Raw genomic sequence first — 14,182 nt, forward strand, 5'->3', positions numbered from 1 at the left:
ATGTCCTCCCTAGAGTCCCTCTGAGAAATCAGCGTCTGGAGTTGGTCCAACCAGACCGACATAGATCTCGCCACAGATGTGGCCGTGATGTTGGCTTTGACGGTCAGAGCCGCGGTCTCCCAGGCCTTTTTCATCGCAGAATCCACTCTGGTATCTAGTGGATCCTGCAGTTGGGAAAAGTCCTCAAAGGGAAGGGCTGCTTTTTTTGAGACCCTGGCGACCGCCAGATCCACCTTAGGGACGGTTTCTAGGAACTCGATATCTTCTGGTGTGAAGACCATCTGATCCTTGAATTCCTTGGACAGGAAGAATTTCTGATCTGCCTGTTTCCACTCTGTCAGGATCAGCTGTTTTAAAATGTCATTAACTGGAAATGACGGTTTTGGCTGTGGTAGGAGCCCCCGTAACAGGCTATCCTGAAAGGATGGCTGCTGCGGCACCTCTTCCTCCACCTGCATGGTGTGCCGGACTGCAGTTAACAGCTGACCCAAGTCCGTCGATGAAAAGAAATACTTCCTTGCATCCTCCATGGGCGGCATGGATTCTGAAGGAGAATCTTCTAGGAGTCCCTCCTCAGAGTCCGACTCTTCCATTCGTGCCCGCCTTACCCTTTTCGTGGGGGGCGGCAGAGAAAGATGAGTGCGAGGCTTCAATCGCCTCACGGATCGGATGTCCGACATGCCCGAGGAGCCCTCTTCGTGGATCACCTTCTCTGTACAGTCCGCGCATAGTGGCTTGGTGTGGCCCTCTTCTAGCCGCCACAAGCAAACTAGACATTTGCGCACTCGCTTTTTGGCCTCTCTAACCTTTTGTGCATCTCTGTCCTAAGAGACGGAGACAGCAAAAAGGACTTCCAGCACCAGATACCTGATTTCTCAATCCTCCCTCCCCGGTACCCCCAAAGCGGTATACTCACCAGCAGGCTGCTTTCAGCGTCCTCTCTGGCTGACATCTCCAGTAAGGTGCAGACAGGAGAGATGCAGGGAAATCCAATCCTTTTAAATTTTCAAATTTGGCGCCGACACGCCCACTTTAAGTGAGGCCCCGCCCCCCGTGACGCGGCCGCCGCGCCGGACTCGGCAGATACGCCGCATACACTGGGACGCCGCCGACTAGAACACACGTGGGGACGCACGCCGACCGGACCCGCTGCCTAGAAGACACACATGGCGCCGTTCTCGCGCCAACCGGACCGCACCAAGCGCTTCTATGCATGATGGCATACCTCTCTAGACGTGGATCCCTGGAGACGCCGGCGTCCGAGCCTGCAGGTACCGGGGCTGCTTCCTACCGGTACGACAACCCCACTGGGCAGCATACTGGGGGAGGATTTTCCCACTGGGGGAACAGTGCTGGGTAGATCCTGCGGGTGAGAGTCCCCTCGTAGGGTCTCACCCGCGCAAGCCCTGCCAGCCCGAACAGAGGGTCGTCGTCCCCCCACGGGCGGACAGGCTGCATGGAAGTCTTCTTTTCTTCGTTTTCCTCCAGTATACACCTGGAGGCCCGCTTGGACTGTCCTGTAGGGACAGGAAGACACTGGTGAGCCGGTGGTGGGAGTTACCTTTTGTATTCTCCGCTTCCTGTCCCAACAGGTGTCCGGCGGACAACCTCCATGTGTATGCTGTCAGGATGACGAGGGGGAAACAAAGATCGCCAAACTGCTTCTCCAAATACTTAAGACCACCTTCACACTAGCGTGAAAATCGCGCAAGATTTGTGCATTGCAAGACGCACAAATATAAACCTCATTCTTTTGACACTGTGGTATGATGCCATGCGGGAAACAAAACATTGCATGTTCTAGCTAGCTGCGAGACTTCACATTGCAGCCCCACTGTTTCCAACGGGGGCTGGGGCAGCAGAAGCACCACCGGCCCCATGGAAAGCAGTGGGAGAACGCCACAATTCTCTGCCACAGCTGTGACAGCCATGGCAGAGGAATCCCTTAATTCCCGTAGTGATGTCAGGGGAAAACAGCCTCACAACAGCTTGCATCCACAGGGCTTTTAAATGGATGGCAAGGGCGATATCAGGCCATTATTCACAGCCTGACATCACCCTTGCCTGTGTGAGGTTGGCCTGATAGACTAATGATGCATGCTATGTACAGTGGTTAATCCACGCAGGTGTAGCATTGTACACTAATGCTGCAAACTAATGCCCAGTGTGCATCAGGCAGTCAGAGAAGCTGGTGTAGCCATGTGTTTTCCAGGCTCAGTGGGTCACTTTAACCTACAACAGGCATCCTACAGCAGTGACTGGCACAGATTTCAGCAACATGGAACCTACAATAAGTGGAATATGCTGTATTTTGGCTAAAATTGCACCTAAAAGCCAATCAGGCCTTTGAAGCTGTTTGTACAGTTGCATTGGTTATTGAAGCACAGGCACTAGTAGATTTACAACCTGCAGAGCAAGGTAAAACAATTAAGAGGCTGCAGTGCTCGCCCAAGCACTACTAGCCCTTGAAACAGCTGACCAGCAGGGGTGCGGAGTCAGAGCCCCACTGATCAGATACAACAACTTATCCTTAGGCTGGGTTCACACAGGGCGGATTTGCCAATCTCAGAATTAGCCAGCCATGTGGACGAGATTTCTCAGAAATTTCGTCCACACAGGACGGCCAATCTGCTGCGGTAAGTCCGGCTGAAACCGCAGCTGCGGCAGCCGCGGTTTCAGAATATGCAGCATGTCCATTCTTTTTTTCATTCCGCTGCGTCCGTGCTCTCCTCTATGGGAGCGCCGGCCGCAGCGAACGAGCGAGCAGCCGGGCCGCTTCAAAGTTCTCCCGGCGGAAATCTCACGGTTTTTGCTGCGGCCAAACTGAGATTTCCGACGGGAATCCGCTGTGTGAACCCAGCCTATGGCTACCGTAGGTGATGAGTATTGTAATCCCGAAAACCCCCTTTAGGCCTCATGTCCATGGGGAGAATCAGGCCCGCTACGGATTCTCCATGGAGAATCTGCAGCGGGTCCCCTCCTTCCCCGCGGACATGAGCGCTTAAAATTGGAATTTAAAAGAATTAACTCACCCGCAGCGGACCGGGAAGGTCTTCTCTTCCTCACGGCCGGATCTTCTTTTTCGGCTGGCGGATGAACTAGTCACGCCGGAGGCACGTTGCCGGCGTGCCGCGCGCATGCACCGGGCACATCCGCCGAGCCGAAGCAAGAAAGATCCGGCCATGAGGAAGAGAAGACCTTCCCGGTCCGCTGCGGGTGAGTTAATTCTTTTAAATTCCTATTTTAGGTCTCCCGCGGATCCGGACGGCTTCCATAGGCTTCAATAAAAGCCCGCGGGAGACCCGCACGAAAATGGAGCATGGTCCAGATTTTTTCATGCTCTTTTTTTTTTTTTAAATCCCTTTTATTGACCATCCGCGGGTATTTATCTACCCGCGGGTGGTCAATGCATCCCTATGGGGTGCGGATCCACATACGGGAGAAGAGTTAAAATCTGCTGCGGATTCTAATTCTTCTTTTGCCCGTGGACATGAGGCCTTAATCAGTGTAAAAATGAAAAGCTCTACAACTGTGTTATACTTAAGGGTTCAAATTCAATACCATTTTCAAAAAAGGAGTTAGTAGCCTTTAAACAAGTTGCCTATATTACAAGGTTGTAGGTTTTATATTAAAATGCTGCAGTATTTCAAATAAAACACTTTAAAATGCCACCAAGAACAGGAAGTAGAGTTAGAGGATTGGGGCCCTCCCCGTTTCTCCTTGCCTAGATTGGCTAGATTAACCCCTTAGTGACGGAGCTTTTTTGCTTTTTTCCCCCCTTGTTTTTTCCTACTCCCTTTAAAAAAATTTAAAAAATCGTAGTTCCTTTATTTATCCATCGACATCGCTGTATAAGGGCTTGTTTTTTGCGGGATGAGTTGTATTTTTCAATGACACTATTTATTGTACCATATAATTTACTGAAAAACTTTTAAAAAATTCTAAGCGGAGAGAAATGGGAAAAAAAAAACAGAGGTCCAATATACACACATTTCACTGATCGTTCCTATTTGGTACGGCACTTCAGCCGCCATCACTTAAAGGGGCTGACCAGCATAACACTCACATGGATTGCACTGTATTGGGCACTGCTGCAAAGATAACACTTGAATCCAGTTTGTAAACTTACGAGACTGATAGAGATAGTGCAAAGTATTTCTTCATTTTCACCATTATTGCCCAGTATAACACAATGGAGGGCGATATTTAAGTAAAAGCATTTCATTTCTAAACTCAGACTGGCATTTGCATATCCATTCACCAAAATTAAATTAAATGTATGCACAGCTGTTCTCAGGTTTCACATTTTTATACTGCATTGAAGATCCACTGAAAACTGTTGACTTGTCCACTTTACTAAACATTTAAATTCATACAATTCTACCATTGTTACACTTTGGGTACATGCATCATTTTAAATAGGTATTAACTTGTTACTTCTTAAAAATCACCACTTTAATTCCAGCTACACAGGCACCCTCCATGTGCATCCCATTACCCTCAGGGGGACAGAAGCAGCATTGCTACAGGTTGCAATCATTACATTGTTCACCAAGACATCACCGAGGCTTCGTAAAGTAAAACCTGATTAACTCAAAGTATGCCTGCATGTACAATTGTAACATGTAATGTTAATGATGAACCATTAGTGTACTGTATACAGGGGGCATAGTAAAAGTAATCTAATGCATTAAGAACACATGACATTTAAAGGGGCGCTTTCACATCTGATTGTTTGGATGCTTCCATAACAAAAAATAAAGTTTACAAAGTGGTCTTGAATTAAAATATACTCTCTTGTTAATTTGCAGGCTGCATAGGAACAATAAATCTTACAGTGTAGCCTGACCCTGCAGTATATTCCTTTCCATCTATCCCTAATTCTTTCTCAGTTTCATAGGTTAGCAAGAGTTAAGCACCATTTTTACACGGGCAATCACTCGCAAATGAAAATGAGTGATAATTGTCCTGTGTAAGTGCAGAAAAAAAAAATAGTTTACTATTCGTTCACTTCTCGCTTACTTTTAGTCAGCATAAAAATCGCTGGATTGTGGGCTTATCACCAAGTAAACTCCCCGCTCAGCGCTTCATACAGAATGTGAAGCACTGAGTGAGAAGCCCATGATCCAGCGGTGTTCTCTGCTGTCTAAATGCTCTGCACGAGTGCCAACGACCTTAGTGGTGATGTCCGCACTCGTTTAGACGACTGTCATCCCGTTTAAATGGGACATTAGAGGGTAGATATATAGAGACATGATTGCAGAATCAGACTATATAGTTAGTTTGTATCCCATTACCTTACATATATATGGAGAGTTTACAGAGGTGGACACTCCATTAGTTTTTTTTTCTTAACTCTTCTCCATTTTACAAAGATGCTGTTCCTGATTCTTTAGCCCTATGGTAGATAGCTGCTGTAACTAGGGGAAGTTGTGCATAGCTATACATTTCCCCTGCAGTGGAATGGCCATCTAGTGCGCCTCTTAGCTCTGGCCCATATAGCAGCCATATGGTCAGTACAGTGATTATGGTGTTAAGACAGTCCCTTTAACTACTTTTACTCCAAACAGTATAGATATTGTAGGGAGGGGGGTTGTTGGGTGTAAAAATTAAGAAGTTGCTGGTCTTCAGAAAAATGGACAAGATTTGTACGACAACTTGTAGACTACACTTTCAGAAAGTTAAGAAGGCATCCTGTTCTCTATTTGCCCTTAAAGGACTGTACATCATAGTCAGAATCTATGTTAATTCCTAAATTCATGCATAGCCAGTGCGTTCTTACAGTTTAATTGATAGTGAATATAAATAGTTATTTCACAGTAACAGCAGTACACAGGACAACAGCCTCAGAATATGGAAGCAGCCATAGTCACGTTGGAAGGGATTAAAATGTTGCAAGATGGTCATATGTAAGTTTTTGACAATGTAGCTGAAGACGTATCCAAATCCTGTGCTACAGTTTCATCAGCCGGGCAATTTGATCCCTTCTTTTGCGTTCCCCTGCTAAGGACTTGCTTTTTGTACGGCATTTCAGTAGTTCTTGGCGATAATCCTGGTGATGCATTGGGCAGTAGCTTTGAGGCTCGCACAAAGTCTGGAGACAAAAAAAATTTAAAAAATTTACCTTAAATGTGAGTTTACATGCAGCAGATTTGTCGGATATTCCTGACTATTCTGTTGATCTAAATGAGGCCATTAGAAAGGGTTGTGCTTGCAAGCATAAAACAACCCTATTTCAGTTTAACGGAGCAGATTTTATTTTCAGTCACAGAAATAATGGAAACAAATCTACTGCGCTTGTGAATATAACCTTTTAGGCCTGTTGGTATTAAAGGGTTTTCTGAACCAGACAACTTACAAAAAAAAGCCACTCCAGCGATTTTTTTTTTTCTTATTCATTCATTATATAGCCATTCTCCCAGTATATATACACGTGAGCTAATGTTACCCTGGTTAGTTATTTCTACCTGAAACTGCTGGCCTCTTTCTCCTCAGATGGTCATATGATCTCAATTCTGACCAGCTCAAATTTACTTGGGGTTATGCTGTTTGAAATTAGTCAATTTCTCAGTCTGTGTTATGCTGTTACTTGGACCTTAAGAAACTGTTTTTAATTAGGGGACACAGACACTGTCACAATTAAGAAAGATGATCGCACGGCCTGTCACACAGTTATAATAGAGGAGATCACAGCTCATTTTCCTGACTGTATACCTATGGCTGTAGTATATTTAGGTAAAGAATTAAACTTTCCCCCCCAGCAGGCAGAAATGATATGGCTTCTAGCTTATGCATCATGGGAGTGATGTGAAAGTTAAACAAAAACATCTCACCATCAGGATGGTGGTTAATTAATGTCAAAGAGGGGATAGCACTGTGTGGAACAGACCTCCAGCATGTGACCGGCAAATCAGATAAAGGGGGGGTAGGGATTGGAGAGTGGGGGAGATTTATAAAACCATCTAAAAAAAAAAAAAATCATCATAGTTACCCATAGTAATCGCAGCGCAGCGTTCATATTGTATTCTGCTCTGGTAAGACAAAAGCTGAGCTTTGATTGGTTACTATGGACAACTAAACTTTTTTTTTTAGGCAGTTTCAAATCTATCCCAAGGCATTTCCACTGGAGTGGCTCTTTAAATATGAGGCTAACAATCTTATGTTTATTGGGAGGGGGAAAATTGAAAATAAAGGATATTTATTTAGGGATGCATGTTTATTGAGGAAAAGGGATTGGTAAAAACTCAATTTCACTTGTTGGAAGTTCTGATGAAATTGAAATTCAATGCGCATAAAGGAAAAAAGTTATAGGACAGTTGCTTTCATTAGTGTGTCTAGTTATTCATTGCCCATCTCCCTTTCTCCATTTATCTATATAAATTTATCACCTTATATTCTGGAAAAAATTCTTTGTACCCCCCTTTCAGTAGGTAGACCTCTGGATAACAAAGACTTGGATACTCATTCCTTGCACGATCTTCTTCCCTCAAGAAACGACACCTTTCATAGAAAACAAGACAGACGGAACTTCTATAAGGCTTGAGATAAATGACTTGACAGCAGTTAATACACAAACAGGACTTAAGGCTGGTTTAGACAATGATTATCGCTCAAAAAAAAAAATCTTTTGAGCGATAGTCGTAGTGTTCTTTTTTACAGCGCAAGGTGATCGCTCAAACTTTGAGCGATCACCTTGTGCTCTGAGCGGAAGATGCAGAATAAGCTACCAAAATGTATTGAAAAGCTTAGCTAGGAGTTCTTTGCCTACATTTTTGGGCCTCTTTCAGATGAGAACTCGCAGTGAAACACCAGTATAATGCGCTTTTCGGCCACAGATGGTACCAAGGGGCACTTGAGAAAATAATCCAACATTTCTTCTGCTCGATGAAGATTCAGAGCTCCCTGTAAAATAATACAGATTTATAAGTTTTAAAAAAATTGTACAAGCCAAAACAATTTTATAGCTAACAAAATAAAGATCAGATATGAACTCCATTAAAAAAAATATGAAACATCCAAAATCCTAGCATCCAGGCTGAACTTAGTTATTAATGATATTAGACACCCAGAACAATCAAGTGTTATGCCTGGAAGATCTACTTCTGACAATACCAGGAGAGTCCAAGTGGTGACTCAAATTGGATGGAAACCGTTGGTCATTGGCGTCCCTAGATGCCGCTAAGGCCTTTGACTCCAGTGAATGTCTATTTACTAGAAGTGATGTGATATTTTGGATTCGGAGACCATTACATGGATCTTAAGTATCTATAATGGCCAAAATAATAATAATTCTCTAGATCCTTCTCTGAGTAGAGGGACACGTCAAGGCTGCCCACTATCAACCTTGTTTGCAGTGGTCATTGTGCCTCTGGCCCTAGCTGTCGAACAAGATCTCAAATATGCTGGAATTCACATAGGTCCTAGGGAGGATCACATTTGACTTTATATGTATAAACTGGCAAAAATCCACCTTTATATCCCTTTGAGTGAGGGACTGGTCTGTGGTTGAGGTAATATGGCTACTTAAGATAGATTCAAATATCTAGGTGTATTTTCTCTCTATAGATTCCACTAATAGCTACAATATAATACCAATTACTTTTCTTGAAGATAAATTTAAAGTATGGGAGTTCCCCACCTCTGTTAGTTGCGGGGAGAATTAGTCTTTTCAAAATGATAGTCAGTCCTTCCTGCACCATAGTACCACAAATGTTTTTCAACTTAGTCAATTCCCTGTTATCCTCCTTTGTTTGGAACAAGCACATGCCAAGCTGCAATTAGAAACCCTTCAATGTCCTAAAGTCTTGGCAGGTGCATCCCTTCCAGACTTTAAACTTGACTGTATAGGTGGAAAGCTGAGATACATGACATTTGAACTCAAAGTCCCTTGCCTAATGCTGAACACCAGTTAATGTACTCTTGAGGTTTCCCTTTGGGCAGTACTGGAACATCCTGACCTATATGCTTAACAAGTTTCATACTGAATCTCCTTTAAATAGCATTACCTGGTCTGGACCGGGGTGTTCTTGACATTAACACTGGCCCGCCATCTGCCTGCAGGGGGATGCAAACACTAAAAAGGGCTGTAATGTGGAATTAAGCTCAGCACTGCATGGGGCGAATTGCACGTATCAAAAGGACAAATTAAGTAGGTCTCATGTCTATAAAACAGGAACAAACAATCCAAAGGCAGGATACATGTAGGTACTGCCCCGGAACGCTAGGAGCAAGAGTGCCCCGAGAGAGAACAGTACTGGAAAAGAACGAGATTCAGGATGCTACTAGTGGATGTAGTATAGTCCATCTAGTTGGAACAGCTCCCAAAAGAATGGGGATGCCTAAAGGCTGAATTACTACGATTCATCTACTACATGGACAATTACCACTTTTTTTCCCTTATATCATCCTTGTAATGGATGGATGGAGGGATATAGAGCACTGTCACTCACCAAGCTGCAACGTTAGTACTGAGAGACCGGACAGAAAATCCGTACGTCCCGCTGTACAGTGCAGTATTAGGTACTACATTACCAAGATTCCTTAGAATCTAGTGTAGAGTGATATGTGATATGATCAGTAGCAACATAATAAAAATAGTCGGAAAAGGAAATGCTGCACCCAGGGGGAAGCGAAAAGGCAGATATTGATTAACCGAAACCTAAATACTCCCTCCTGAAGATATAAGGATGCTGTATGGTGGAATAATAGAGGTCTGCAGCGTGTAGCAGGTATATGGTACCCAGCTCTCTGGAGAAGGGAAAAACGTTGCCTGGAACGGTTATAACAGTGTGGTTCTGAAGATATTTGGGGTCATAATAAGACCATGTTTGATAATGTCTCAGCAAAAACCCTGGTTTATGGAAGGTGATGAGACAACTTGAAACTCCTAGAATTGTAAAGGCATGCTACACGGACAGTAGCAGGAACACAGTTATTCCTCTCATGTATGGAAATGTTAAAAAACCCGTCGATACCATGCCTGACCATCGTAGATGCACTGCTCTGTGAAGGAGTGCTTGATACTGCAACAATGACCACCTTCCCACTATTTTAATAAAGGGTAATAAAGCAGCCTGCGCTGATATCATTGCTTAAGCAGGTCAGAAACAGAACTGAGCAGCAGTACCATTCATAGCCTATAAAAGGCAATGGGGTTCCCTTACGATTGAGTCCATCAGCAAGATATTTACACCTCAGAAGGAGGGAGTAATAATGTTGCCCCACACTACGATCCACTGCACTGCCATAATTTCTCCTAATAAAGAGGAATAATGCAGTAGCTGCTGTTCGTCATGAATGTATACACATCAACCATTGGATTAACGCAGAAAGTAAATATCCCCGTCTAGATGGGGGCAATGAGGCGGATGATGGTTGAAATATTGGGTAGTCACAAAAGTATATAATGTCTCATAGAACTACCTTCACCCCCACATACCAGGAATGCATAAGATGTGTTTTCCTTGTGGCCATGGCTATGAAGGTCATCCACTTCCCCGCCCTACGATTAATCCTCCTTCAGAAGTGGGTACCGAGACTGTATATGTGCTAAATTGACAAATGAAAGCTACAGTCACACATCACTAAAATTACTCCTCCTATGGAAGGGGGTAATGTGGTGGATGATGGAAGTTATGAAGGAGACTCCTGGTCCTACCATTAGTTCCCATAAAAGAAAGGGTAATACAGGTCAAAGGATACCGGTCATGAGTGACTGGACATGCGAGAAGGGGAGTCGCACAGCTTACTATTACTTCTATGGAAGGGGGCAATATGGTGGATGCTCAGAGACTTCATTCAGAAATCATGCAGAGTACTGAGACCCACAGTTCTACCATTACTTCTCCTATAGAAGAGGATAATGAGAGTTTGGATGTCCTCATTGACTGGACCTGTGCAATACAGAGAGAGTTGCATAGCATACAACTAGTCCTACTATAAAAGGCAGTAATGTGGTAAACGACAGTAGTCATGGAGCAATTATACCCAATACGGATACTCAGTCCTACCATAACTCCTCCTGTAGAAGGGGGTAATGAGACCGAGGATAGTTGTCATACTTCGTATTTACTTCTTCTCTGAAGTTGTGAACTAAATGACTGCTTGGCATAATTGCGTAGTCATGGGGGATATCTGGAGTCTCACCATAATCCAATTACTTCTCCTATGGAAGGGAGTAATGGGGCGGCTTGATGCTTGCTGTAACAGCGCATTCCTGTTAGACATATATTGGCTGTACAACTATTATTCCTACCAGGAGAGAGGGTAAAGTGTGTGCGTGGAAGCCCAAGTGAATTATGGTGTACAGGGGCTTGGGTGATTGTCCTTTATCAGTGTTGCTCCTCAAATAAGAATCCCCTTTAGGCAAAAGTTACCTGGTGTAGGGGAGCAAACATCTAACATGATGATGGTGCTTGCTGGTGATTAGGTGAAAAAAAAACAGAACAAGAAGCCTGCCATTTCCCCGTGGAGCAACCATCACTCGCTGATGAAGGCTACTGGAGTTGGCGGAAGTGGTGAAGTACTGGACCGCCTTATGGCTAGTTTCGGTACAAGTAGACTGACCAGAAGTCAGCAACCAACTTACTATGCACGATGGTTGGGAGTGCTGGGAGAATTACTCGTTTACAGGTTAGGACCAAACTCACGTAGAATGGGCGAGTGGGAAGCAAGCCCCCTTCCCACACCAAACGAAAATCCCACTCCTAGAAGGCATGGACTCAATTTGAGATATTCCTGGCTGGAAGCGGGCATCAGGCAAGATAACTATATCGGAAACGTGCCGGAGAAGGGGATAAAAGGTCACCTTCTCTCTGGTTACCAGAAGCGCTGCCTGCGGTCACAGCCTATTTAGGCCTAGAAGCCAAGGGCTCAACTAGAGCCTAGCCCGGCCGGACAAGGCTCCACAAGCGACTGCAGGATGAACAGGCGGCCAGGGCAGTTGGCCTATAAAAATTTGTGTGGGACAAGTTCCAACCCTTCCCGCACGCTAGAAGTCCTGCCTCCAGTCATTGTCTATACAAGCCTAGAAAGCTGGGGGGACTGGATTCGAGCCTAAACGATAGATTGCTCTGCAGGACGCACGGAAGGCCAGGACAGTTGGTTTATAGAGAGACCGCACAGGGAGAGGGGCACGTTCCACCCCCTTCCCCACGCGTTAACGAGAAAACCTGCCTCCAGTCATAGCCTATACAGGCTTAGATTTATCGGTGGCCCGGTCGGAAGCAGCTGCGTGTACATCAGCCCATCGAAGATCCTGACGCCACTGTAGTTCACACCAAAGCTGGACCCTCACCAGCTCCCAATCTCTGCCTGTAAATGAGTGCCGACCCCATTGAAGACCCCGATGCCGCGCTCAGGAAAAAAAAACAAAAAAAGGTATGTGGAGTAGCGGTAGGGACCAGTGCTGGTGAGGGGACAATGGTCAGCGCGGCGGGCACGCCCAAGGAAAAGGACGACTCAACTACAGATGTGTGAGGGAGAAGGAGCCTGACACAACTGATAGAATGATAGAAAAGGGCTAGGTGAGGTGGGTAGGGGTGATGGGATTATGAGAGTATTGCACCGTCTACTCCCCTCATCTTCATCCTCTTAGGCTCCTCGGGGCATGAGGAAGGTCACTACTTCAGTGACTTGCACTTATTGGTGACAGACTGCTGGAATGGGGGGGGGGGGGGGGCTGTGCAGGCAAAAATCTCAAGTGACCCCATTGCTGGTGGGTAGCATAGTGGTTAGCACTGCTCTGTTCCGCTTTGTCTTCTTGGAGGAGGAAGTAACAATGTCTGATGCAGCATTGTCCCCAAGTGAGGACAATCAGGGAAGTTAGATCATTCCTGATGCCCAGCTAGAGAGCAAAAATAATAAACTAAAATATAAAAAAAAAAAGATAGAAGATCTGCCTACTATAGACACCAAGGAGGGATATAGCTGCTAGGAGGGACTACCTTTTTTTGCTTTGTGTCGACTCCTACCAGCAGTAGCTATACTAAAAGGTCTTCTGTGTCCTCTAATAAGACAGACAAGAAATGCTTCTCTTCATACATGTTATCTACTACAATCCAATGACACTCCAACGCAGAGTTAAATGAAATTATTCCATCTTTATTATTAAACACAATAAATATACAGTACGAAACGGATCCCCAAGGACATCGGATTAATATATGAAAGCATGTACAAGCTGCAATGTTCTGACTTTTTTTTAAATTGAAAAATAAAACAAACAAGTCTACAGTATATAAAAATAAAATTTGAAACATTAAATGTTTGTAACAGAAAATGGCACTTTGACTTTTTCTTCTGTGCAGTTCAAATAAAATCAGTTTTCAATATACCTTAAGGGTGCCTGTCCACGGGAGTGATTTCGCCGGCAGTAAACCGCCAGCGAATCACGCTGGCCGACGCTTGCCATGGCATTGCTATGGAAAGCTCCGGCACCTGTCCACGAGTGGAGAATCATTGCGATTCTCAGCTCGCGGCGGGGAATTTGCAGCGTGCTGCAAATTCGGCTGACCGGCAGAGAATCGGCGGCAATCTGCCGCGGGACTTTGCATCGCCCATGGACAGGGGGCCTAAAAAGAAGTGTCAGATTAAGGCCTCATGTCCATGGGGAAAATCAGGCCCGCTACGGATTCTACATGGAGAATCTGCAGCGGGTCCCTCCTGCCCCGCGGACATGAGTGCTGAAAATAGGAATTTAAAAGAATTTACTCATCCGGAGCGGGCGGGGAAAGTCTTCTCTTCCTCACAGCCGGATCTTCTTTTTCGGCCGGCGGATGAACTAGTCACGCCGGCGGCACGTCGCCGGCGTGCCGCGCGCATGCGCCGGGCACATCCGCCGAGCCGAAGCAAGAAAGATCCGGCCGTGAGGAAGAGAAGACCTTCCCGGTCCGCTCCGGATGAGTAAATTCTTTTAAATTCCTATTTTAGGTCTCCCGCGGATCCGGACGGCTTCCATAGGCTTCAATAGAAGCCCGCGGGAGCTGTCCCCGCGGAAGACCCGCACGAAAATGGAGCATGGTCCAGATTTTTTCATGCTCCATTTTTTTTAAAATCACTTTTGTTGACCATCCGCGGGTATTTATCTACCCCGCGGGTGGTCAATGCATCCCTATGGGGTGCGGATCCGCGGGCAGGAGAAGAGTTAAAATCTGCTGCGGATTTTAATTCTTCTTTTGCCCGT

The 14,182-nt window shown here is 45.2% G+C and overlaps 1 protein-coding gene across 1 annotated transcript in view; it reads right to left on the bottom strand.

Annotated features, from left to right (window-relative positions):
- Positions 1-4,334: 4,334 nt before the first annotated feature.
- CDC25C (cell division cycle 25C) overlaps positions 4,335-14,182 on the bottom strand; it is a 46,885-nt gene continuing 37,037 nt past the window's right edge. The window contains exons 15-17 of the mRNA XM_066591378.1: positions 7,769-7,902; positions 7,389-7,500; positions 4,335-6,094 (exon numbers count right to left, since the gene is read on the bottom strand). Coding sequence (XP_066447475.1) covers positions 5,954-6,094; positions 7,389-7,500; positions 7,769-7,902 — 387 coding nt within the window. The 3' untranslated portion in view covers positions 4,335-5,953. The remainder of the gene's footprint in view (positions 6,095-7,388; positions 7,501-7,768; positions 7,903-14,182) is intronic.

Source organism: Eleutherodactylus coqui, chromosome 2 (genome assembly GCF_035609145.1).
Source record: "Eleutherodactylus coqui strain aEleCoq1 chromosome 2, aEleCoq1.hap1, whole genome shotgun sequence".
Taxonomy (NCBI): domain Eukaryota; kingdom Metazoa; phylum Chordata; class Amphibia; order Anura; family Eleutherodactylidae; genus Eleutherodactylus; species Eleutherodactylus coqui.